Source organism: Coregonus lavaretus (genome assembly GCF_964263955.1).
Source record: "Coregonus lavaretus genome assembly, chromosome: 4".
NCBI classification, from domain to species: domain Eukaryota; kingdom Metazoa; phylum Chordata; class Actinopteri; order Salmoniformes; family Salmonidae; genus Coregonus; species Coregonus lavaretus.
In genome coordinates this window covers 32,040,444-32,067,531 of record NC_139991.1, presented here as the reverse complement: position 1 = coordinate 32,067,531, position 27,088 = coordinate 32,040,444, and the positions used below count along the sequence as shown (strand labels likewise).

Here is a 27,088-nt window from a genome sequence, read left to right as displayed (position 1 = left end):
AGGATTTGTATTGATTTAATCCATTTTAGAATAAGGCTGTAACGTAACATAATGTGGAAAAAGGGAAGGGGTCTGAATACTTTCCGAATGCACTGTAGGATACATTTTCTAAAGATCTACATTTTTATCTGTTTGACAGTGGTGGATTTATATTTCATAAATTATTGCGACAAATGGAAACTGTGTTTTCGAATAAATGATGATTACCTAATCATTTTGAAGGTACGTGGGGCACGTGTAATTATAAACCTCCACTCCACATTTAATTCTAAATGCCGACTGCTTGCAAAATATATATTTTTCAACTATAAAAGTTGTTTCTTTGCAGGACAAGGATTGACCTGACTTTCAAGCAGGCCTGAAATGCTTCGCTTTGCTTTTCTGGTTGGCTGGCAAGTTTCACCATCCAATAATTACAGGAGTGCAAGTTTCACCATGGAACGGACCGTGGCGATATGTTGGCACATTATGTGCAATTTGCCTAAATGGGTAATGGAAAAACCACTACATTTTTATTCAACACTGTAGGTTTGAGCAAATGTTTTATTTTTGTAGGTGTGACATCATTACGTCAAGCCGTTTTCAATCGACACAAGATAGTTAAATGGAAACGCACCCTAGCAGGAAATTGCATCTGTTTTCTAAGCAAACTTTCTAAATGTCGACCCCAAAAAAATACAAAACTCACTGGACAAGTTAATGGAAACATAGTTATTGTGACAGATACAACGTTCCATGGCCTTTTCTCATTTGAGCAAAAGTCTGTCCTCCACCCTCTCTCCTCCGTGACCTGGAAACCGATAAGTGGTCGAGGAGATATCAATTCGTTAGTATGCGAACCGAAGAGTGTCCTCCCCTCCTCGATAGCCACCTTTCATCGAGGATAGTCATGTGTTTCCTATCTGAGTCCATCGCAGAATAGTTTCGAAATCAGTTTTTGTTTTGTCGGAGGAGAAAAGCATGCACACGTTTAAAAACAATATGCTACTTATTGTTTTATTTATAAAATGTCTTGCACAACCTCATTTATTTTATCACTTTACACATTTAGTTTGGGATCCACCCCTGTAAACGTAATTTGCATGATGCTGCGCGAGTGGAGATGGGAGTCATTTTATACTAGTGCATTTTTCGTCAACTTTCTGTATTTTTCAAAAGGAGGCGAGAGAGGACAGGACGCAGGAGTTAAGTAAATCCAATTGAGAAAAGGCCCATGAGCTCGTCTGACTGAGTAAGTAGAAAAACAACCTAAATCTCGCAGTATCCCTTTAAACTTACACAAGGCAAATAATTTCTCCAAAACTAAATATAAAGTGTTATTAGTTGGGAGGTGATTTCTAAGACCCTTTTCCATCTGTTTGACCAGAAATCAAAGCCATTGCTTATTCCTAATATTTAGGATAGACAATTGTTGAAAAATGTATATATGCCTTAATTTCTGAAAAATATACTCTTAGCTTTAATTTGACATGCTCCTATTAACTTCACATGTGCTCATGGGTCCACATATTGTGCTCATGGAAATGACCATGTGCATTATCAGCCACAGTGCCACATCTGTGTCAAGTGTTTAAAAACTCACTCTTCAAATTGGACACGTTTAGATAAAACATACATTCAAATCTGATACATAAATAGTCCACTATAATATACAACTCGGCTCTGACAAGTGACAAGAACTGGTCTAGCCCTTGATCATGACTCAGTTCCATTACACATAAGAGTAATTGGTTAAAGGCTTCTTCTGTATGGGGTAGTTTTTTTAAGAGCCCTGACGATCGGTCAGAACATTAACCCGCATCACTTGTGGTACAGTTTTGTTAACATATCAGAGATAAATAAATGTTATAATAAAATTACATTGATACACACCTTTATAGGGTTAGTGTTCCCACAAGGCCATATCTCCATGTGACAGCGCGTGTTCTCGGCAAATTACCTGTGCTAATTAGCTATCTGCATCTCCTATTAACGCCTGAGTGTGAACGGAAGATGGTCGCCACAAACGTGTTGTCACTGAAAAATACTGTTGGCTGCAAGTGTTAGAAAAATCTAATTCAAATCAAAATGTTATTCAAGTAAAATAAAACCGGTTAAAACAGTGTACTGTAAGTGTGTATTTTGCATTTGTGAAATGATATTGATGTGATATAAAAGTAGAGGGATTTATGTTTCTAGAACCGTACCGCAGTTGAGAATCGATTCCCATTTAGATGGAGTATTTGGCTGTTTTGGCTTCCAGAGCCAATTCGCCTTTAAACAGAACATGTAAATTAAGGTCATTGGACGATAAGGAGTAACATTAGGCATCAAACTGTGTGACAATGTAATCAAGTAGGTAGCTTGGTTAGCCATAGCAACCTCACTAGCTACAGCAGCCACAAACCTGCATTTCACCCTCCTTGCACATCTGTGGCTGACAGTTAGTTATACCTTTTCTGTAAAACAAATATACATACATACCGACCACACAAGTACAAGTTACAATACAAAAAAAAGTGTTCATGACATGGACTTGTCAGCTAGCAAGCCAACTAACGCTAGTTAGCACACACCCTAACTGCAGCTAGCTTACTAGCTAACCGCAAAACAAACGGCCTAAATGCAGCGGGCAGACAGCCTTCCTTAAAGGTTATGGAACTTGTCAGGTGAAACAGATGTGTAACTGACATGAGATTAAAATAACACTAGCTAATTAATTGAGTAGCTAGCCAGCTATGTCTGTTGGTAGCCACTAGCATTAGCTGACAGCTCACCTGTCAAATGCACTGCTCTCGTGGCACCTGGCCAGGTTCTTGGCAGTCTTCTGCTTACTGAACAGTAGATAATGCTGTAGATGTCAATGATAGACAACAGTTTGCTACTTTGAGAAACCTCAGATTTTGACGCTAGTCCTCGTCCAACATATTTCCACGTAGCCACAGACTTGCGTGAACGTGTCGTCTGACAGTTGGGCGGAACGTGCATAACGTTGAAGATAGAAATATATAGTACGGACACAACACATACACTTTATCAAAGCCAAGTCGACTCTAGACATTGTATTTCTATCTGAAACGTTCACTCGAATGTTCTGCCCTAAACTTGATTGAGCAGTTTCTTAGCATGTCATGTGTCTTCTTCAAACCATATTTTTTAATAATTTAAATATTTCTGTGGCTAGGAATAATATTCCATATATTTTAACCTTCTTTGTCATTGTAACTAGAGCATGGGTCACATACATTTCTCCCTCGCTGGCCCTAGTAGTAGCTAGAAGAGGTAAATCAACTTTAAAGATGAGGCTGCAAAAACTCTGCGGGCTGATTTCCCAGACAGATGAAGCCTAGTGCTAAACTAAAAAGCAATTTAAATTGAAGTTTTTAATTGAGCGTGCTTTAGTCCAAGCCTAGGCTTAATCTGTGTCCGGGAATCTGGCCCTCAGTGTGGGTCTGATGGGGTTATTATAAAAGTAAAGAATCAACGACTTTTATCCTATTATGGTTATAATATAAACATCCCTGTCTGCTCATGTATGCATGAAAAATACTTATCAGATATAGCTGAAACTGATTTTGAATAACATATGGGCAAATCATTCTATGCTGCAATGAGATCTAGCATGTTTCTGCTCTCTTAAAAATGACAGCAATGGAGTTGGCAAGAGCACAAACAGATCTGAGACCAGGCTAAATGAGATCCACAAGGAGAGAAAGAACAATCAAAGTAATCCATATAGCTTTATTTCTACATTGCACATAAAGTGGAATAAAAGGAATGTTTTAAAATGTCAATTTAAATTATTGATAAATCTATTTCAAAATTATAAAATATAATATGTACTAAATACTATACAGAACTAGGGAATCATCAGGGAATCAAGCATGATAAACCAAAGGCAGAAATATCATCAATTTATTAAAGGTGCTTCACATAGGATTTTTGCATTGTCATTTCAGGAAATGTCCATAATATATCTGCCGCTAATAGTGGAATGATAGTGTTTCACAGTATTACTTACCCTCCCGTGATATATTCGCCTATTGAGTTCTCCCACCGGAGTGGCATCTGTTGTCAAAATGTTCTGACTTTGTGGCTTTGGACCACAGGCACCAAAAGTTACTTTTGGTTATGGTCCACCAGCTTCAAACAGCGGTAACAATGATATTTTCTTTTGTTATTGAAAAGATAATTCACAGCGATTTAGATGGTACAATGATTCCCTACACTGTTCAGTGCTTGTTTTCTCACATAAATTGAAATTGAGTTAACATTGTAGAATTTTATCAACCAGGAAACCACAGCCACAAAGTCAGAACAGCTTTCACATTTTGACAACAGATGCTGCTGCTCCAGTGGGAGAAATCAATAGGCGAATATCACAGCCAATCACACCACAGTGAAACACTATCATTGCAGATATATTATGAACACTTCCTGAAATTACAACGCAAAAATTAAAAAAGAGCATCTTTAATCAATCTTTCAAAGCAATTGTAGTGAGCATTATGGAAATTGTACCGTGTGTGTTGCTAGGTTAAATCCAGGCCAGCATTAAAAGATTCTACATTAGTCAACTTCATATTGTATTAAAACACTTTCACAGTGATAAATATAACTTAAGGTGTAAAGTGAAATGTCAGTCAGTCTTCTTGTCAGAGACTGTAGTAGCTGATCCATTTGCAGCCGCTCCATTAGCAACCAGACCGTTGACTTCAGTCTGAAAAGAGAGATGGCTTCATTAGTTGACAAATGACAACAGATATAAAGCAACAGTCTACAATGTTCACTCTAACATGTTCACTCTAAAGTAAGTGCATGGGATGATACAGAGTCTATCCAATCAGTAAAAAATAAAGGTTTACTATCTGTGACGTATGTATTAGTCTCAGAAATCCCAGACCTATGCTGGAACATTGTTAACATTGTGGGAGACAACCCGTCTGCCTAGGGAGACAATGCATGTATACTGAACAAAAATATAAACACAACATGCAACAATTTCAAAGATGTTACTGAGTTACAATTCATATAAGGAAATCAGTTTATTTAAATAAATTCATTAGGCCCTAATCTATGGATTTCACATGACTGGGAATAGAGATATGCATCGGTTGGTCACAGATACCTTCAAAAAAAAGATAGGGGTGTGGATCAGAAAAACCAGTCAGTATCTGGTCTGCCACCATTTGCCTCATGCAGCGCCATACATCTCCTTTGCATAAAGTTGATCAGGCTGTTGATTGTGGCCTGTAGAATGTTGTAAAACTTCTCTTCAATGGTTGAGCGAAGTTGCTGGATATTGGCGGGAACTGGAACACGCTGTTGTATATGTAAATCCACAGCATCCCAAACATGCTCAATGGGTGACATGTCTGGTGAGTATGCAGGTCATGGAAGAACTGGGACATTTTCATCTTCCAGGAATTGTGTACAGATCTTTGCAACATGGGGCCGTGCATTATCATGCGGAAACATGAGGTGATGGCGAAGGATGAATTGCCTCAAGATCTCGTCACTATCTCTGTGCATTCAAATTGTCATCGATAAAATGCAATTTTGTTTGTTGTCCGTAGCTTATACCTGCCTATACCATAACCCCACCATGGGGCACTCTGTTCACAATGTTGACATCAGCAAACCGCACGCCCACACGATGGCATACACGTGGTCTGCAGTTGTGAGGCCGGTTGGACGTACTGCCAAATTCTCTAAAATGACGTTGGAGGTGGCTTATGGTAGAGAAATGAACATTCAATTCTCTGGCAACAGCTCTGGTGGACATTCCTGCAGTCAGCATGCCAAATGCACGCTCCTTCACAACCTGAAACATCTGTGGCATTGTGTTGTGTGACAAAACTGCACATTTTATAGAGTGGCCTTTTATTGTCCCCAGCACAAGGTGCACCTTTGTAATGATCATGCTGTTTAATCAGCTTCTTGATATACCACACCTGTCAGGTGGATGTATTATCTTGGCAAAGGAGAAATACTCACTAACAGGGATGTAAACAAATTTGTGCACAAAAATAGAGAATTAAGCTTTTTGTGCGGTTGGAAAATTTCTGGGATCTTTTATTTCAGCTCATGAAACATGGCACCAACACTTTACATGTGGCTTTTATATTTTTGTTCAGTATACAATGTATGTCTTGCCTTCCTCAGCATTTATAGCCAGTCTGTGCCTTGGTCACCGGAGGTTGCTACAGGCGCAGTCTACTAGTGGTGGCACACTCTCCCAGTCCATAATCCAATAACAGGTTTTGGGTAATGTATTACCTTGCATGGTCCATTGCTCATCACTGGGCATCCATTGCTCTTTTCACTGGCTTTCATATCACCAGTTCCTGTAACACTCTCCTGGACAGCTTTTTTTGTTGGCCAAAATCGGCTTATAATTGGACCAATGAAGGGGTAGATGATGGGTTCAAGGAACCTCTTATACACCCACAAGAGAACAGGAATGACGATGCAGGGAATGCAGACCATGGCTGTATCTCAACTATAAACGGACAACCTGCAACAGAGGGGACAGAGAAAACAAGGTCAATCATTTCTCAAATGTTGTTTCATTAGGTAAATGGCTACTCTTATCTACAGTAATACAGTGTTGCCTAAAATGTGCTCCCATTGTCCTGCACTGGAAGCAATACTGCATTTTTTAGCCACAATAACATACAGTACCAGTCAAAATGCATTTCAATTAACAGGTGTGCCTAGTTCATTTGTGGAATTTCTTTCCTTCTTAATGCATTTGAGCCAATCAGTTGTGTTGTGACAAGGTAGGGCCGGCGCACGCCGGCTGAGGTGGGATTCCGGCCCTGCGGGGCCGGGCGCACCACCGTCCCGTCTCGCCCGCTCTGTCGGGGAGTTGGAGCGTGGGCGCGTGCGATAGGACCCGAAAGATGGTGAACTATGCCTGGGCAGGGCGAAGCCAGAGGAAACTCTGGTGGAGGTCCGTAGCGGTCCTGACGTGCAAATCGGTCGTCCGACCTGGGTATAGGGGCGAAAGACTAATTGAACTATCTAGTAGCTGGTTCCCTCCGAAGTTTCCTTCAGGATAGCTGGCGCTCGAAGTCTCGCAGTTTTATCTGGTAAAGCGAATGATTAGAGGTCTTGGGGCCGAAACGATCTCAACCTATTCTCAAACTTTAAATGGGTAAGAAGCCTGGCTCACTGGCTTGGAGCCGGGCGTGGAATGCGAGCCGCCTAGTGGGCCACTTTTGGTAAGCAGAACTGGCGCTGCGGGATGAACCGAACGCCGGGTTAAGGCGCCCGATGCCGACGCTCATCAGATACAGAAGACATCCCTATTTGGTAAAAGACCAAGTCCATATTATGGCAAGAACAGCTCAAATAAGCAAAGAGAAATGACAGTCCATCATTACTTTAAGACATGAAGGTCAGTCAATCCGTAAAATTTCAAGAACTTTGAAAGTTTCTTCAAGTGCAGTTGCAAAAACCATCAAGCGCAATGATGAAACTGGCTCTCATGAGGATCGCCACAGGAAAGGAACACCCAGAGTTACCTCTGCTGCAGAGGATAAGTTCATTCGAGTTACCAGCCTCAGATTGCAGAGCAAATAAATGCTTCACAGAGTTCAAGTAACAGACACATCTCAACATCAACTGTTCAGAGGAGACTGCGTATATCAGGCCTTCGTGGTCGGATTGCTGCAAAGAAACCACTACTAAAAGGACACCAATAGTAAGAAGAGACTTGCTTGGGCCAAGAAACAAGAGCAATGGACAATAGACCGGTGGAAATCTGTCCTTTGGTCTGATGAGTCCAAATGTGAGATTTTTGGTTCAAACCGCCGTGTCTTTGTGAAACGCAGAGTAGGTGAACAGATGATCTCTGCATGTGTGGTTCCCACCATGAAGCATGGAGGAGGTGTTATGGTGTGGGGGTGCTTTGCTGGTGACAGTGTCTGTGATCTATTTAGAATTCAAGGCACACTTAACCAGCATGGCTACCACAGCATTCCCATCTCGTTTGGGGTTAGTGGGACTATCATTTGTTTTCAACAGGACAATGACCCAACACACCTCCAGGCTGTGTAAGGGATATTTGACCAAGAAGGAGAGTGATGGAGTGCTGCATCAGATGACCTGGCCTCCACAATCCCCTGACCTCAACCCAATTGAGATGGTTTGGGATGAGTTGGACCGCAGAGTGAAGGTAAAGCAGCCAACAAGTGCTCAGCATATGTGGGAACTCCTTCAAGAATGTTGGAAAAGCATTCCTCATAAAGCTGGTTGAGAGAATGCCAAGAGTGTGCAAAGCTGCCATCAAGGCAAAGGGTGACTACTTTGAAGAATCTAAAATACATTATGATTTGTTTAACACTTTTTTGGTTACTACATGATTTCATATGTGTTATTTAATAGTTTTGATGTCTTCACTATTATTATACAATGTAGAAAATAGTAAAAAATAAAGAAAAACCCTTGAATGAGTAGGTGTGTCCAAACGTTTGACTGGTAGTGTATATGGTGAGAGCATATGAGAACATGTGATATGTGGCAAGTAAACAAGACTTGAAAAATAGACGATGGGCCATAGCAAGCCATCTGGAAGAGTTGTTTTTTACATACTAAACTATACTGAACAAAAATATAAACGCAACATGTAAAGTGTTAGTCCCATGTTTCATGAGCTGAAATAAAAGATCCCAGAAATTGTCCATGCACACAAAAAGCTTATTTCTCTCAAATGTTGTGCACAAATAGTTTTGCATCACTGTTAGTGAGCATTTCTCCTTTGCCAAGATAATCCATTCACCTGACAGGTGTGGCATATCAAGAAGCTGATTAAACAGCATGATCATTACACAGATGCACCTTGTGCTGGGGACAATAAAAGGCCACTGTAAAATGTGCAGTTTTGTCACACAACACAATGCCACAGATGTCTCAAGTTTTGCGGGAGCGTGCAATTGGCATGCTGACTGCAGGAATGTCCACCAGAGCTGTTGCCAGAGAATTGAATGTTCATTTCTCTACCATAAGCTGCCTCCAGCGTCATTTTAGAGAATTTGGCAGTATGTCCAACCCGCCTCACAACCGCAGAACACGTGTATTTCTGTCTGTAATAAAGGCCTTTTGTGGACTCCCAACTTAGAATGCAGCAACCTTAGTAGTGTGGCTAGCAGGAGCAGATGGCTTTATCACTATCTAGCATGTCATTCTGGGACAAGGAGCGTTTTAGCTATCAGTTTATTCCAAGTAATAATTTAAGACTACAAAAATCTATAGGACAAGTAGTGTAGGAACCGCTAATTCAATTCATACTGACAAATAAGAAATGCCACATTATCCCTGTCAATAGTTGGAGTACGATGATTGCAGAGCACCCTACCTCAGACTGTCAGGATGTTCATTTTCTAGCTCAAACTACATTCCTTTGCTGTGATGATTTATTTTATTTATTCTTGTCTCATCTCACATGACCTATTCAGCTCTCCTGTGTCCTACTCCCTGAGATCAACCAAATGCTATTCACCAAGCATTGGGCTGATTCACTCATCTGTGAGTAGAACTATTCTACTGCAGTTTGAACTAGCTCTGCCTTCACTATTTAGACATTGGGAGCACAAATGCACTGTTGTCTTTTCTTTGTGGATGTCTTACACCATCTAGTGCATTTTAGAGTTGAAGAACACCCACTACAGATACACGTGCTTGTTTGAGCATCTTTATTCATTATTGTTCTATTATATTACACATAAGAGTCATTGGACAAAGGAGTCTTCTGTACTGGGGAGTTTTGTTAAGAGCCCCGACTCTCGGTCTGAACATTAACACGCATCGCTTGCGGTACCTTATCTTTCATATTAGCGGGGGGAAAATGATGCAAAAATGTTACATTCACACACCTTTATAGGGTTAGTGTTCCCTCACGGCCATATCTCCATGTTACAGCGCTTGTTTACGGAAAACAGACGGAAGAGGACCACCTGTGCTAATTCGCTATCTGTGTGTGTAAGCCTAACTCGGGCAGTGTTTTCGAAGTGTGCTTTTGTCAGATGGAGGCACCCATAGCAGTATGGATCTGTGCAAAACTGCTACAGTAAGTGTATTTTTTTTATTTGAAGGATTCTTTCTCGCTGATGAAAGACAAGGATCATATGTTTTGAAAGCCGCATCGCAAGTGTTGGGATTGTAGTTCACATGAGCCAGTCGTGGGCGAAGCTAACCGCTGAAAACTGTAGGGAAAACGCAGAATGCCGCCTAGTGTTCTCGAGAGCTAGCGTCGGCCCACCACCATAGTAGAGACGTCAAACGTTCAGGCTGCTGCACAGACACCACGGAGGCTCTAGTCTAGAGTGCCCTGGTTAAATTGTGTTTGAGAGCATTTTTAAACTCTAAAATCAGGGAAGTGGCAACTGGCGGCCCGGACCCCTTTTGAAGGCCCTCGGATAAATTCCCCCCCCCCCCCAAAAAAAAAAGTTTAATCAAAAAGGAGACTCAGTTGGGGTCTCAACTTACTGTTGTGAGTTAGAATACACAAGGTGCAATTTCGAAATTTGGTTGTGCATCAGCAATTTGTCTCGTTATGTCAGTCACTGATAGTCAATTAGCCCATGTCAGATAAAAATGTTTTGATTGCTAACTTAGTTTAGTGGCCAGCTTTTTAAACTTGTTATCATGGTCGAATTACCCGCCAGGGGGCCCCTATTGATTTTGTTAGTCTCACTCAGATATCATAATTTATTAAAAACTGCAAACATTTCTCTTCACTCTATGGCAAAATGTGTAGAATGGCATGACATTTTATAAAATAGTTACATCTTCTCTCTGCCCCATTGCAGGAAATTAGCTGTAAAACAGCTTATTTTCCTCTCCGCCCCATGGCCAAATATGTGGAATTGCAGAAAACTTGCTTTAAAACTGCAACATTCTCTACACCCCATGGAAAAATTAGCAAAATTGCACGAAATTCACTTTAAAACAATTCTCTCAGCTGTCAAAAGCGGGCCACTAAAATGTTTTGCTGGTAATGTGGGGTGGGGGTGGTATGGATGTGGGTACACAGAACTTGAGCAAATGCGGCCCCCACCCCCATCAAAGTTGCCCATCCCTGCTCTAAATGGGTTTTAAAGCATTTGTTTACTCTCTAAATGGTTAAATGAGTGAGAAATAGATGTCATTGTTGCAATGGTATGTGTTGCCCACTCACAAACTATAATCTTAAAATTGACATGTTTAATTATTTTGCCATACTAAATTATTGTATATTGCGCTAATTTCCCTAATGCTGACAGTTTGTGTTACTACCTTACACAAGCTTGCATTTTCACCCCATAAATTTTAGTGGAAAACATTATTTTTACCTCAGATTCGTGATGTTAGTATAAAAGTTTATAGTCATCACGATGCCATAAGATTGATTGCTTAAAACAGATAAATATCTTTGGGTTTGTACCATTGATTTTGTCACACTCTGGGATGCGCATAACTCAGAACGCGTAGTTAATGAAATGGAACGGACAATTCTGGGGTCTCTCTGTAAATCGCTGGCCACACACCAATACATGAATAAGACATTCGAACTATCACTTAAATAGCAGCCAACAGTTGGTTTGTTACCTTTTCCGTGATGGCAGCCTACCGAAATAAACACCAGACATTCCAAAATATAGATATAAGCCTACTTCTACAAGTTCTCATCTAACCAACCATGTATAGGTTATTCCACGTTTCAGTGTGGCCTTTGAATAGTGTTAGTTTAAACAGCACTACACCCCAAACGTTTGTCCCCTGTTCTATTGTCTTCAGCGTGACATCGACCCCCAAATCCAAATGCATGCTCCAAAATGTAGCTCACCGTCTTCTCTAACCAGTGATGTAAAAAATATAGTTTCCATGTGTTTTTTTAGTTGTGGTAGTTTCAACAGCACTTACAACCTGATTTCTCCCCTAATCGGTATGATTGTATTGCCACTTGTCAAAACAACAGGGTTTATGGTGCGTGTGCAGTTTTACAAGGCGCTCGTTAAAAAAAAGTATTGAATTTACTATTGTTGCACATGTATGTGTAGATACTACATTTTAGGTTTCCAATACCACGAACTGTTTCTGCATATTGCTTATTGATTTGGACAGGTTAAAACTGTGCTTTGATATTGGGCTATTTATCAAAAAGTATTGTCAACAGGAAGCAGCGAAACCATAATTTGTAACTTACATTTTAGGAATATAATGTACTTAATCAGGTAAAAACAGCTGAATGAGTCCAAAAACCTGCTGCGATTGATTGATTTTGATGATATAGGCCTACCAGAAATCACCAAAACGTTTTGCCCTGCCTAACCGTAGTATGGCAGACTGTTTAGCTGCACATCAATGAAAGCTGATATTTTTGTAGCCAAATCCTGCAAATTAGCTGTGTTTAAAAAATGTATTATCCTCCTAATATGGTTCATGAAATTGGCAATAAGTACATTAATGTAACGTTAACGTGTACTTTAACAGTAACGTTAGCCTATCTGTTTGATATCTCTAGAAACATTCTAAATAGCAACTACCGTTATTCAACAAGCTTTTGATGCTTACCTAAATCAGAAATTATGATTATTTTCAACTCTTGGGTAAAAGCGAATGTACGTCTTATTATCGGAAGTGTTTTGATGTTGCGCTGCGCAGACGCGGACTGAAATTACGTCATTTCTGAAAGGACGTCATTTCCGGATTCGCCAATGAATGGTCGTCACAAGTTTCTATTTGTAGAATGTATCTTATTCAAATGTTATTTTAAACCTAACCACACTCCTAAGCTTATGCCTAACCCTAACCTTGAATTAAAAAGCTACATTTTGTTTTCATTAATTTTTACGATATAGCCTATTTATACTTTGTGGCTGTGCTATCTAGTGGAAACCAGATGATCGGTGCTTGCTGTACAGTAGCAACACTAACATTTCGCTGCTTGTAACAATGTTTATTTTTACACCGCTGTTCAAAGCAAAGACGCAGACTGTGGTCGCAGAGGTGATTTATTTCTAATCTCGAGGTCTACGAATAGTATTGAGTGATTGACTTTTTTACCCTCGAAGGGAAAGACTTGTGCCAGCCTGTATTTCCATACAATGCCACAAGGTGGCGTGAGAGTGTATTCGACTACATGATTTCCATCTATTTTATGCAATGGACACATTAAAGGGGGGAGTTTCTCAACTAAATGTTATTGTCTATCAAAGAAGGCCTACTATTAATTAAATTAATTATCTATATACACAATGACCATTTATGCCTAAAGCACATATGCCCCAACTTAGAGGAATGTGAGGCATTCGGATACCTATAAATATAGGCTAATCTTCTGTGACTTATTATCAGGTTTGGCTTTTTATGCACATTCATGTTAAATAGGCTATACTGTTATATGTCTTTAAGGATAACAATAATAAAAAACATTGTGTGGCTCCGTACATTCCTATAAGTAGAAGGCCTATGCCTTTCAACCTCCAACCAGGTTCGTTGTTGCTTTCATGTGCAGCAATGGATTTTGACCACAACCAATGATACATACGCGCCAGCATTTACCGCACCGAAGTGAGAGGGTCCATGCTATCCGGAATCCTTGGGACGTCATAACTCTGACGTTACCCATTGAAGTTGAAATTTAAAATGGTTAAGGTAAGGGTTATGGTTAAGGTTGGGGTAAGGTTAGGGTTTAGGGTAGTGACGTCCCAAGGATTCCAGATAGCACTAACCCAAGTGAGAGGGCGGTAGTGGGCGGAGCGTCGCAGTAACTACAAGCAGAAGCAGACCCCTTTGAAAGCGTAGCGGATAAAAATTGTGAAAATAGCAGGCTCGCTTTCAACCAGAAGGTGCTGTCTTTCCAACCATATTTCAAATAAACGAAGGTAAGTTGCATCCGATAATGTTATTTAAATAGTAGTACGATCCAGCCGGTGCGAGATCATGTAAATTATGGAAGCGTTTCTTTCATTTCTCTTTGTATAATATGTAGCGAACTTGCTAGCAGCGTCGCTACAACGTTGGCATAATTGATTAGGGGTCACCAATGGATTTAGCAGAGGGGCGTGTGCGACATTTTTTTTTTTTTTGTAATCAACTGTAGCAATAGTGAATTATAGACTGAATAGTTGTGTTGGCCTACTAGTAGGTTTAGTAACAACAACGGCACTGTAGGCTACTACTAATCCCATCACCCACCTAGTCTTAATTCAAACGCAGGAGTGGGACAGGAAACTGAGTTTAGGTTAAACTAGTGCATTGGTGTGTTTATTATGATATATTTATCATAACATTATGCAATATCGAGTGCAGTATTATGCAATGTTGTTAGAGAACTGTATGGGGCCTCTAATAGGATAGTATCTTACGGTTTACAGTAGGCCTGAATAATGAATGGCACAGGAAAGGAAGTAGGAGACCTTCAAACCTTTGAGTCAGTCATTGCTAATAGCCAGATGTTATTGTAACGCTTAACTGTGCTGGTGTGTTGTTATTGTAGGCCTAATTCAACCATGCATAACTTTATGCACGTGTTTTTCCCTGTGCCCTGTAACAATTATGAAGTATTTCATGTTTGATTTTGAACATCCCATCTTTTTCATTGTCTATTTGAGCAATCATCCAATAAGCTTCCAATCTCCCAAGAGACTGTTTGATTATTCTTTTTCCTAATGATGACAATCCAGCCTTGCCAGGCTACAACAACCCAAAGGATAAGGAAGCATTATGGATTTCTATGAAAAATGCCTTGAGATGAATTCTTAGTCCTTCTCGGTACAGTGTTATCCCATCATGTGTAATAGTCAGTGAAAGGCTTGGTAAGAGCATTAAGGGTCGTTCAAAGGATGAACAGGGATGTCTGAGGCTCTGTGCTGACCTGGCGAATTAATGTGTGTCATCACACTGTCATTGACATGCCGATATAAGGGTATTATTCATTGGGCACCAAACGTAACCAAACTGACTAAAACATGGAGGGACTACATGAACTTGTCCAATAAGAAACACTTGTTTTCGTTTTCTGCTGCATAGAGTTTTGCTAAGCCATGCCATCTCTGGAATGCAGATTGCTCTTGATTTTAGGGCAATACTGGAGATCAGAGCAGATTCCACTAAACTATTGGTTCTTTAGCCTGCTAGCTGTAGATATATATTTTCCAGTCAGTTAGTGAGCTGTAATTCCGCTCCCTCTCCTCCTTTCTCTCCCTGTATGAGGAGTGGTAAAGACAGACTAGGCTAGCAGCCTGTGGAGGGGTATCTCCCTGGATTTCGTTATTTTGTTGAAATGAGAGGAACACCCATTGGATTGGAGCTAGCTGCTACACACGCGCACACTTGTTTTTAAGATCAGTTTGTTTTAGTACACCAACCCACACCCTTGACCCCAGTGTGGATGATGATTAAAATGTGTTCCTCGTTTTAAGTTTGTTTCCCCCTCTCTCTCCTTCCTTTCTCCATGTGCAAACGTTTGGCAGTGTTTCAGTGTGTAGCGTGCAAGATTTGTCAGTGTACTGCAGCAAGGGGGGGTTCTTGTGTTAGACTCAAGAAACAATGTTTTCTGATCTCATGAAAGAGGATGTTTTAAAAACGGATTTGAATAACTAGGTTAATATTTACAATGTTTCAAGGAAAACAGGTTAATCCAGCCCAGTGGCACTCAGTGGTGTAGTGGACGCTATATGCAGATATACGCCGTATACCCACATTTTCTTCAGTGGGCATTGCGTATACTCACTTAATCCCCACTTGATGCTTATCAAAGTGGTGTGGTGGAGGTATACACCCTATCAATTATGAAGTTGTAGTACAATAGAGAAATCATGCAAAAAGTAGCCCACACAAATGCAAAGCATGTGAAATACTGTATGTTAACATGCGCGCCACACACAGCGTAGTTTCAGCGGGCAGCAAGAGATTGCAGCTCTCAACTGGTTGTTGCATGGAGCAACTCACAGAAAAACATTGGTAGCCAGTAAGGGTAGGTAGAAAATAAGTTTCAACTTCTATCTACCAGTATAACCTAAGGCAACAATGGATATGTAAACCATGTATAAAAAAATATTTGGTCCGAAGTCTTGGTTGAATCTTTGCGATACTCAATTCAGTCATCATGCACTTTTAGAATATCAATTTCTAAAGGCTTTCCCCAAAAATCTTCCCAGTTAAATGTTGACTGCTAAGTAGGCCTACCTGGGAGAATGATATCGTGATGGTTTGTATCAATCGGGAGGGCATTTGTTTTGTGAACTCGGCCATCACATGTAGGACAGCTACCCAAACAGTATCTTGCTAGGTGTGCAATTTAATTAAAGGGCTACTACACCCTCACAAAAATATTGTATTTTGAAAAATATTTTTTCAGAGGGGGTCTTTCCTTCGCTGGGGGGGGGGGGGGGGTGACAATGTCCGAGTAGCCATTTGATTAGCTGTTCAGGAGTCTTATGGCTTGGGGGGGGGACGTCATCGATGCACTTATTGACGAAGCCAGTGACTGATGTGGTGTACTCCTCAATGCCATCGGAAAAATCCCAGAACATATTCCAGCAAAACAGTCCTGTAGCTTAGCATCTGCGTCATCTGACCACTTCTTTATTGACCGATTCACTGGTGCTTCCTGCTTTAGTTTTTTCTTGTAAGCAGGATTCAGAAGAATAGAGTTATGGTCATACCTTAGTCCCTGGCCCATACATAGACTCAGGATCACACCAATGATGGTGGTGCTATCTATGTATAAGACACAGGGTTTGTCCATGTAATAGAATAATAAAATAGATAATAGAATGAATAGAATGGGCTTGGAACCTCTAACTCTGGCAATTTGACTGGTAAAGTCATTGGTACACTCACAATGGCTGCCTGGTATTGTGATGCAATAATTTCCTGCTTTTGGAATGTTCTATCAACTGATGCTGGATTGTCATGGTAATTTGGAATGTTCTTTCAAATTATGCTAACTGATGTGACTCATGCAATGTAAATTTTTTTGTAATGTAATTTTTGAAGGGCAACGTTACATTTCCTGCTTTTACTTCCTGGCATGCGTCTAGGTTCAAAATATACAACTTAAGACGAGGATTCTAATATCCCATAACTCTTTGTGCCACTATTCAACAAGGGACCAGCTTCTGCATTTGGATTGACTGGGAGTGAATGGTAGCAGCACAAAGTTTGCCATCAAAGTGAAAAATTAACACAATCGTAGTGAACTTCAGCTAACAACTCAGAGAAAACATAGCATAACTGCTTTGCTGTCATTCTATTAATTTAGACGTTTTTGAAATAATCTACAGGCACTTTATTACTGGATTCCCCGACCGCTGGTCATGTTTTCAATGCTGATCCTATAGAATCAAGCAACGGCACTGGTAACATGATAAAAAAAGAAACAATTACATCTATTTTCGAATGCTTCCGCATGGAATTATTACATTGTCTTAACCTTCCCATCTTCAACCCAGGCATGGGTACACTCAAAATTGCTGCCAGTCCACCCATTATGGCATTCATTATATTTCTATGGAATAGATCCTGTATGTAGAAACCCGCTTGGACAGTTATGTGTGCCTGTGTTCTGACATCCTGTTGTTGTGTGGTTATCATGGCACGTTTACCAGTTACTCAGGCTTTCGCGGGGTCCAGCAGGCCAGTCCCCCTGCTGTCTGCCAATCAAAGGAATGTCTGGAATGTTTCGGTGCCAGGCCTAATTGTGGTTGGTAGAACAGCCGGGGGCTGGGCACAGCAGGTTCTGTTATATTTCCATGCTTAATTGTTCTCTCTCTTACGTCCTGGATCAGTGAGATAGCCATCAGAGTTAGTGATTTGGTGTATAACAATTTATTTGGCGTAGTTATACTATTCTAATTGTATAATAAACAGTTTGATACGAGAATGCGATCCACTGTACTGGATGTTATTTTATTCATGATATATCGAGGTCATTACAATACTTTATTGTCCATTTGGTTAAAATGGAAATTCATAGTGTGCCTTTTTCCAAACCAATCTCCCTTCAGACAGCGATCTCCCACCACTCTCTCTTACATGTGACATCTGACGGATAAAGCCTTGAGAGAACCCTCCCCAAGCACCGTCACTGCCCCCTCAACACAACACTCTACACTCTGCAGCATGGAGCAGATAACAGTTCCATGTTAACAGGGTTGGCTTCAGCGTAGATGTTACTAAAAAGAGATTATGATTGTGGGAGTTCAATGCTTACATGTGGGTACTGTGAAATAAGATATTTTCTTAAACTTGAATCAAACCCTCATTTCTCCTTTGAGGCAGAAAACAACATGTCCATGCTAACAGGCTCGACTTTAGACTAGTTTTAAGGAGGACTGGGTAAGGGCAAAATTTCACAAATAGGCTACCACAACTTTAACTAATTATTTCTCAATAATCATTTTCTGTGCAAATGCCAAATATATGCCAAACATCTTTCCACCCCTCAAAGCACCTTTTTATGGATTAGATTTCAGGAATTAAACTTTAGGAAAAATGTGGGGCCAAATTCACCCAGAAAGTCTTCATGCTAATTTAGCCATCCTACACAGCTACACACAGTCACTGTCCCTCCTGCTTTTGCTTTCTTGCATAATAATAACACAGCACCATCTGTTTAACCCAGGCACCACCCTCACATGTGCGTAGCAATCAGCAGCAGGTCCTATTTGAAGACACTAGTAGTCTTTTCACACTACTGGGCCACCCTGAATCAGGCAAAGTTGGAATGGACAAGATTTTTAAGTCTCCTTCTATAGTGAACTTACTGTTTGAATGCTTTTCACTAGAAACTACTTTGTAGTAACAAATCGCATAGTAGCGTCGCCAACAATCCAACTCCTCGCCTCCTATTGAAAATGACTGTTTTCCATTAGTTTGGTTGCTGAAAGTATTATCCAGTGAAAACACAGGGTAATTCATTAGGAGAAATGCTGCTTACTCTTTCAGGTAACAGTCATGTAATCCCTCAGGTCAAGGACAAATTCATCCACCTGATTTACAGTGCATTCGGAAAGTATTCAGACCCCTACACTGCTTCCACATTTTGTTACGTTACAGCCTTATTCTAAAAGTGATAACATTGTTTTTTCCCCTCATCAGTCTACACACACAATAACCCATAATGACAAAGCAAAAACAGGTTTTTATAAATTTTTGCAAATCTATTAAAAATACAATAACTGAAATACAGTGGGGGAAAAAGTATTTAGTCAGCCACCAATTGTGCAAGTTTTCCCACTTAAAAAGATGAGAGGCCTGTAATTTTCATCATAGGTACACGTCAACTATGACAGACAAATTGAGAATTTTTTTCTCCAGAAAATCACATTGTAGGATTTTTTATGAATTTATTTGCAAATTATGGTGGAAAATAAGTATTTGGTCACCTACAAACAAGCAAGATTTCTGGCTCTCACAGACCTGTAACTTCTTCTTTAAGAGGCTCCTCTGTCCTCCACTCGTTACCTGTATTAATGGCACCTGTTTGAACTTGTTATCAGTATAAAAGACACCTGTCCACAACCTCAAACAGTCACACACCAAACTCCACTATGGCCAAGACCAAAGAGCTGTCAAAGGACACCAGAAACAAAATTGTAGACCTGCACCAGGCTGGGAAGACTGAATCTGCAATAGGTAAGCAGCTTGGTTTGAAGAAATCAACTGTGAGAGCAATTATTAGGAAATGGAAGACATACAAGACCACTGATAATCTCCCTCGATCTGGGGCTCCACGCAAGATCTCACCCCGTGGGGTCAAAATGATCACAAGAACGGTGAGCAAAAATCCCAGAACCACACGGGGGGACCTAGTGAATGACCTGCAGAGAGCTGGGACCAAAGTAACAAAGCCTACCATCAGTAACACACTACGCCGCCAGGGACTCAAATCCTGCAGTGCCAGACGTGTCCCCCTGCTTAAGCCAGTACATGTCCAGGCCCGTCTGAAGTTTGCTAGAGTGCATTTGGATGATCCAGAAGAGGATTGGGAGAATGTCAGATGAAACCAAAATAGAACTTTTTGGTAAAAACTCAACTCGTCGTGTTTGGAGGACAAAGAATGCTGAGTTGCATCCAAAGAACACCATACCTACTGTGAAGCATGGGGGTGGAAACCATCATGCTTTGGGGCTGTTTTTCTGCAAAGGGACCAGGACGACTGATCCGTGTAAAGGAAAGAATGAATGGGGCCGTGTATCGTGAGATTTTGAGTGAAAACCTCCTTCCATCAGCAAGGGCATTGAAGATGAAACGTGGCTGGGTCTTTCAGCATGACAATGATCCCAAACACACCGCCCGGGCAACGAAGGAGTGGCTTCGTAAGAAGCATTTCAAGGTCCTGGAGTGGCCTAGCCAGTCTCCAGATCTCAACCCCATAGAAAATCTTTGGAGGGAGTTGAAAGTCCGTGTTGCCCAGCGACAGCCCCAAAACATCACTGCTCTAGAGGAGATCTGCATGGAGGAATGGGCCAAAATACCAGCAACAGTGTGTGAAAACCTTGTGAAGACATACAGAAAACGTTTGACCTGTGTCATTGCCAACAAAGGGTATATAACAAAGTATTGAGAAACTTTTGTTATTGACCAAATACTTATTTTCCACCATAATTTGCAAATAAATTCATAAAAAATCCTACAATGTGATTTTCTGATTTTTCTCAATTTGTCTGTCATAGTTGACGTGTACCTATGATGAAAATTACAGGCCTCTCTCATCTTTTTAAGTGGGAGAACTTGCACAATTGGTGGCTGACTAAATACTTTTTTCCCCCACTGTATCACATTTACATATGTATTCAGACCCTTTACTCAGTACTTTGTTGAAGCACCTTTGGCAGTGATTACAGCCTCAAGTCTTCTTGGGTATGATGCTACAAGCTTGGCACACCTGTATTTGGGGAGTTTCTCCCATTCTTCTCTGCAGATCCTCTCAAGCTCTGTCCGGTTGGATGGGGAGCGTTGCTGCACAGCTATCTTCAGGTCTCTCCAGAGATGTTAAATCGGGTTCAAGTCCGGGCTCTGGCTGAGCCACACAAGGACATTCAGAGACTTGTCCCGAAGCCACTCCTGCGTTGTCTTGGCTATGTGCTTAGGGTCGTTGTCCTGTTGGAAGGTGAACCGTCGCCCCAGTCTGAGGTCCTGAGCACTCTGGAGCAGGTTTTCATCATGGATATCTGTACTTAGCTCCGTTCATCTTTCTTTCCCTGACTAGTCTCCCAGTCCCTGCTGCTGAAAAACACCCCCACAGCATGATGCTGCCACCACAATGCATCACCGTAGGGATGGTCCCAGGTTATCTCCAGACATGACGCTTGGCATTCAGGCCAAAGAGTTCAATCTTGGTTTCATCAGACCAGAGAATCTTGTTTCTCATGGTCTGAGAGTCCTTTAGGTGCTTTTTTGCAAAAACCAAGCTCTCGTGCCTTTTACTGAGGAGTGGCTTCTGTCTGGCCAATCTACCATAAAGGCCTGATTGGTGGAGTGCTGCAGAGATTGTTGTCCTTCCGGAAGGTTCTCCCATCTCCACATTGGAACTCTGGAGCTCTGTCAGTGACCATCGGGTTCTTTGTCACCACCCTGACCAAGGCCCTTCTCCCCCGATTGCTCAGTTCGGCCAGGCGACCAGCTCTAGGAAGAGTCTTGGTGGTTCCAAACTACTTCCATTTTAAGAATGATGGAGGCCACTGTGTTCTTGGGGATCTTCAATGCTGCGGAAATGTTTTGGTACCCTTCCCCAGATCTGTGCCTCGACGCAATCCTGTCTCGGAGCTCTACAGACAATTCCTTCGACCTCATGGCTTGGTTTTTGCTCTGCCATGCACTGTCAACTGTGGGACGTTATATAGACAGGTGTGTGCCTTTCCAAATCATGTCCAATCAATTGAATTTACCGCCGGTGGACTCCAATCAAGTTGTAGAAACATCTCAAGGATGATCAATGGAAACCGGTTGCACCAGAGCTCAATTTCGAGTCTCATAGCAAAGGGCCTGAATACTTATGTAAATACATTTTAGATTTGCACACAAATTAAACCTCTTTTCGCTTTGTCATTATGGGGAATTGTGTGTAGATTGATGAGAACAAATGTTTATTTAATCAATTTTAGGATAAGGCTGTAACGTAAAATGTGGAAAAAGTGATGGCCCTGAATACTTTCCGAATGCACTGTATGAGGATGAAAATCTTGTTATATGATGTATTGAATATGATGCCATTGAACATTGACATTTATGGCAGACTGATGGTGGTCCATCTTAGTATTGTTATCTCTGTTCAAAACAAATCAATGCTGGAATATAGACTTCTAACATGAAATGGCATCTAACTATTTCAAGTGGTTTATCAGGGCACAGAGGATTATAAATATTTGTAATTTTACGTTAGTTTATATAGCGTCACTTGAAGTCTTATTCAATAAAGACATTACGCAGTCGATAACCACTTGTCCGCCAGCTGTAAGAAAGCATTTAGTGAAATCAGAGTAGTATTTTAATAGCCAGAAACACATGGAAATAATTCCATCTTCAATATCCATGAGTACAGACCTTGTATCATATATGCAAATTGGATGCTTAAGGATGGTTATCAGGGCTTTGCCATATAAACACTGCAACAGACACACAGAACACACTGCTCAATGCTCATGGCATCTCATTTAAATGAGTGAAAAGGGCCACAGCTATAATGCATTTTTCTGTTAGGAACACTAGTTATCTGAGGCACAGGCAACAGTTGTCAGGCAGTGGATTCCTACATCCCAAGGAAGGATTATTATGGATTCCAGCTATGACAGGCATTCACTCTGGAGTTAAAGAGACTGCACTCACTGTCTGGAAGCATAGTGGACTTCGCCTTGTATTACTGACCCATCCAGACATGGAGGCACACACACAAACACACATACATGAAGTGAAAGAAAAATAGGGTGAGAGAGGGTGAGTTTGAGACCAAAACTTCAGTTTCCTCTCATAGCAAAATCCTTTCACTAAATATGACTTGACTGGCATCTTTTTGGAACTAACTCAAGTGATCTTATATCCTGACGTGTTTTCTTTTTTTCTATTTCGGATATGAACTAGGATTGATGAAAATACATTTTCAACAGAACTTCCTGCTCTGATTGAAAGCGGTGTGATAAAATGATCTTATTTCTATTTCTCTTGTGTTTTTGTTCTACTTTGTTTTCTAGTGCTACTGATATTGATTACCGGTACTTCATTTTTAGGAAAGAGCTTGCAAGAAAGGCATTTCACTGTACTTGTGTATGTGACAATAAAACTTTAAACTTAAAATGTATGCACAGTCAGACAAGCCAATAAAATAGGTTTTCCCTCCAACCTAATGACTAAAGGGGTGCAGCGTTGGGGTATATAACATTACACAGCCAAATGCAGTCTCAACTAATGAAATTGAAAAACATTAGAATGATCTATGATGTTGAAATAAAATAAGCTGAGAAGCTAACTGAAATGTTCTTTTTCATTACATTCTCTACTGTTATTGGAGATCTAACGTAGCAGGTGTAAAAAAAACTGGTCTTGACGAGAAGAGAAAAAGAAACGGTCGGGAGGTTCTCTTCTGCACTGTTCGACCTATCCAGTAAATGTGTAGGAGGAGTTAAGATGGAGTGTCGCCTCATTAACGTCCAAAAGCCAACAACCAGATGTTGCAGACTCGGCAGAGGCTATTGGAGATCTAAAGTCAAGAACACACTTGTTTATCTCAATGGACCCATCCCCTGCCCTCCCTACAGTAACTCAGGTCCATCTGCAGAGCAAAGCTGAAACCTAACCTCTATCTTCTCTCTTGCTCGCTAGCTAGCAGGTTTCTGACAGAAGTAGTTGTAGTACTAACAATTAGTCTCTCTCTCTCTCTCTCTCTGCCTCATGTCAGGATGCAGGCTGGGAGAGAACGGAAAAGTTATGGACAGCATCTGGACTGTTGCAGAATTTCTCCAGAGCCGTCTTACTGTATTCAATACTACTCTTTAGGCTAGTTTCCCCCAAGGCATTGTGTTGGAATGTGGCCCAGATTGATTCATTACTTTGATTCCATTGGAAGGTTCTAAATGATTTAGTCATTGCATCAGTGAGAGATTAGAGTGCATTTTGAATAAAATATTTTAGTCAGAAGAACATTAGGCCCATTTTGGGTTCATAGATGACACATATGGTGTAGAAACCTGTGTCCCTACTCTACCTAGTGCAATCAGTCATGAATTAGATTTCTATTCCCAGTTCTCTGTAACAAGTCTGGAACGTGTTAATAACACATTTCATTTGGAGTAGAGTTGGTGTGTACTGTAATTGATAGATTGCTATAGTATTACATAAGTGTAAAAGGCTATTCCCAGTTTCCATGGTAATGTGCTTTGTTTCCATAGTGAACACAGTCAATGCTACACCCCTGCACACTTCAGATGTGCACCAGTTGTTGAGTAATAGTGGGAAGGGGGCACCTGTGTGATGTGGGGTTAGTACAATATGCAGATGAATCAGCATGATACTATGATTGCAGCTTTTATCAGTAGCTGCACAGTGCTACATCCCGGAAGTGTGACTTTAAATAGAAGATATGTATGTAAAACGGTGAGCTGATATTCCTTGTAGAAATGTACTGATGAATGGATGGATAAGGCCATGATGTTTCCACTGAGCTTGGGGATGGTTGGACACTTCAGTGTGGCAGAATGGGCACAGTAGATCTGTGGTGATGGTACCATGTAGTCCGCAACAACGTCAGCATTGTGCGCTTGAATGGGGAGTGTTTTTGTGTTTGTTCAGCTTCATGATTTTACTGTACTGTACCAAATTACATGGTAAGCACTGAGCAGCATGCAGTCTTTTGACATCCTTAGGATCATTCCATCTCAAAAAGGACAAGAGGATTTCGACACCCACCATTTGAAATTGTGCTGAAATCATTTCTTTAGTTTAGAAACAGATAAAACATAATTTTGTTGAAATATAATTTGATCTCTACTTGATTCCACCCAAATTGGCCATTTTTTAATTTCTAGGATTCATATAATCTTCAATAAATATAGTACTTAACATCCGATTTGGGCCATATGTCTTCCTAACAATGAGTAAGACATGAGGAATCTAGGCTCGGACGGTATACCGTATATACCATATACCGGGGTATTTGGAAATAGCCACAGGATGGTTTTTCAATACTGTCAATTCCGGTCCAAATCAGATGTTAGGTACTATATTTATTGAAGATTATATGAATTCTATAAATTAAAAAGGGCCAATTTTAGCTAATGGTTTGTCATGTTTGCTAGGTAGCTACAGATATTCATAGGCTATACTAGTACATTGCCTAATTTTCCTATTATTTGGCAGCTTAGATGTCGTGTTAGGTTAGATGCCCACGCAGTGGAGCGCATATGATATTGAGTTGCAGTGATATTTGTTTACGTAGTCAGCAAACAAGTGGATTGTTTTTTGTCCTGTTTCTACCAATGCAATTCATTTGGAAACTGGCCCAGCTTCATAACTAATCACTAATCAGCTAACATTGGCGAACTCTGTAGTTGATCTGTCAGGCAAGAAAACGAGTTGGAGGCAACATTGTGATTTGCTCGCGACGCCGTCACTTACTTGATCGTCTCACTTCCTCTCTACAAAGACAACCAGCTAACCATTGAAATAGATTAAGAATTGGCTAAATTGCACAGTGTCATCTTTGTAATATTTTACTTTCAACATCCTAAATAAATAAATAATAGTTGATGTGTTGAATCTGTAAACCGTTGTGCCATATGCTTTGACTTCTTACCATCTATGAAAAGTCATCTGACGATGGGTCTTGAAGTGTGTGTACCCTATATAGCTTTTATGGATATACTCTGACCCATCTATGAACATATTCACGAACGTCTTTCTGTATACTCTATCCTGTCTGATTATCCAGCAGTCTGACATACATATGCACAACATGAACTGAGAAACAATCTGGCCACTAAGGGCTTCATAAAATAATTTTGATTGATTGAAAGTGCTGTATAGCATCATGATACTGTTTACTGGGGATTATTAGGAAGTGAGGATGTGTATGGTTGAGGAAGGAAGAGCGACTGGGTGGAGATGATGTTCCTGACCACAATTGTATCCTATTTGTTGCTCTGTTCCCCTCTCTCCCTCTGTTAGTCTGTTCCTCTAGGACAGTGAAAGCGAGGGAAGTGATGTGGAAACTCAGGGCTCAGCAGCAGAAAGCAAGGAAGAAGAGGAGTTAGAGATGATAGGAAGGATAGAGATGTGAAGCGAGGAGGAGAGAGGAGAGTGGAGGGAGAGGAAAAGGGGGGAGGAAGAGGGAGAGCACACCTGAGAGGGGAGCCTACGTTTCCATGGAGTGCGTCTGCCCCAAGTCCCACCATTCACCCTTGTACCACACAGCCTGGGCCTAAAGTAACAGTGGAAGGGGTTTTGGAGTTGTTTTTAAAAGTGGTAGGAGTCTGTTTTATTTTATTTTATTATCTGCTGTTTAACACCAACCTGTCTGCCACCACATCCAATTTACTGAATAGGCTACTATTTCTATATTGTGTCAAGCCTAGTCTGTACTAAATATTTTTGAGAGAGGTTATCTACAGTTTGAAATGGTCTCTGAATAGTTGTTTTCATTTTTACAGTGACAACGATTCTAACTTCTGTAACAATCAAATTGCCTACTTGGTGTGGGTGCATTTAGATGTTTTTTCTGGCTTTTTTCTCTGAATCTTTCTCGATCTAATACTCGATCTAAGTACCGTATTTTCCGCACTATAAGGCGCACTGGAGTATAAGCCGCAGCAGCTAAATTGAATGATATTGAATGATGTGTACATATATAAGCCGCACTGGACTATAAGCCGCAGGTGTTTTAATGTTTAATTACCATATGTAAGGGTTCGTGCACAGAGGGGATTGTCGGGAAAGAGACAAACTGTCTCGTTCTCATAATGTCTGTCTGTCTTGCTCTCGTTCTGTCTCTCGTTCTGTATCTCGTACCACTCTCGGTTCCACTTTTACTTTTGCGCGCTACCTGACTCACTCTTTTCCGGCCTCCAGCTTTTCCTGCTGGAGCCCGCCGCTTAAAGGTGGGGGGCGCGGACCGGTCATAGAGCCC

The 27,088-nt window shown here is 40.8% G+C and overlaps 3 protein-coding genes across 9 annotated transcripts in view; 1 reads left to right on the top strand and 2 right to left on the bottom strand.

Moving 5' to 3' along the window:
* Window positions 1-2,908, bottom strand: part of LOC311128499 (dymeclin-like) — a 157,094-nt gene extending 154,186 nt beyond the window's left edge. The window contains exon 1 of the mRNA XM_084160676.1: window positions 2,757-2,908. The gene's annotated coding sequence lies outside the window, so the exon portion shown is untranslated. The remainder of the gene's footprint in view (window positions 1-2,756) is intronic.
* Window positions 2,909-3,695: 787 nt separating this feature from the next.
* Window positions 3,696-12,625, bottom strand: c21h18orf32 (chromosome 21 C18orf32 homolog). The gene is made up of 3 exons (XM_084159786.1): window positions 12,538-12,625; window positions 6,259-6,496; window positions 3,696-4,699 (listed from the first exon to the last, which is right to left on the bottom strand). Exons 2-3 carry the CDS (start codon window positions 6,466-6,468, stop codon window positions 4,619-4,621), a joined length of 291 nt encoding a protein of 96 aa, XP_084015912.1. The 5' UTR covers window positions 6,469-6,496; window positions 12,538-12,625; the 3' UTR covers window positions 3,696-4,618.
* A 1,089-nt stretch (window positions 12,626-13,714) lies between these two features.
* Window positions 13,715-27,088, top strand: part of LOC311128023 (alpha-adducin-like) — a 57,247-nt gene continuing 43,873 nt past the window's right edge. For 4 of the 7 annotated variants that reach the window (XM_084159958.1, XM_084159953.1, XM_084159955.1 and 1 more), the window contains exon 1: window positions 13,722-13,850. The gene's annotated coding sequence lies outside the window, so the exon portion shown is untranslated. Of the gene's footprint in view, window positions 13,851-27,088 lie in introns of all 7 variants that reach the window. The other 3 variants (XM_084159957.1, XM_084159952.1, XM_084159954.1) reach the window with 3 other exon arrangements.

Coding starts and splice junctions, on each gene's coding strand:
- c21h18orf32 (XM_084159786.1), bottom strand. CDS start 6,468: ATGGTCTGCATTCCCTGCATCGTCATTCCTGTTCTCTTGTGGGTGTAT. Junction 4,700..6,258: donor TGAGCAATGGACCATGCAAG/GTAATACATTAC, acceptor CTCTCTTTTCAG/ACTGAAGTCAACGGTCTGGT.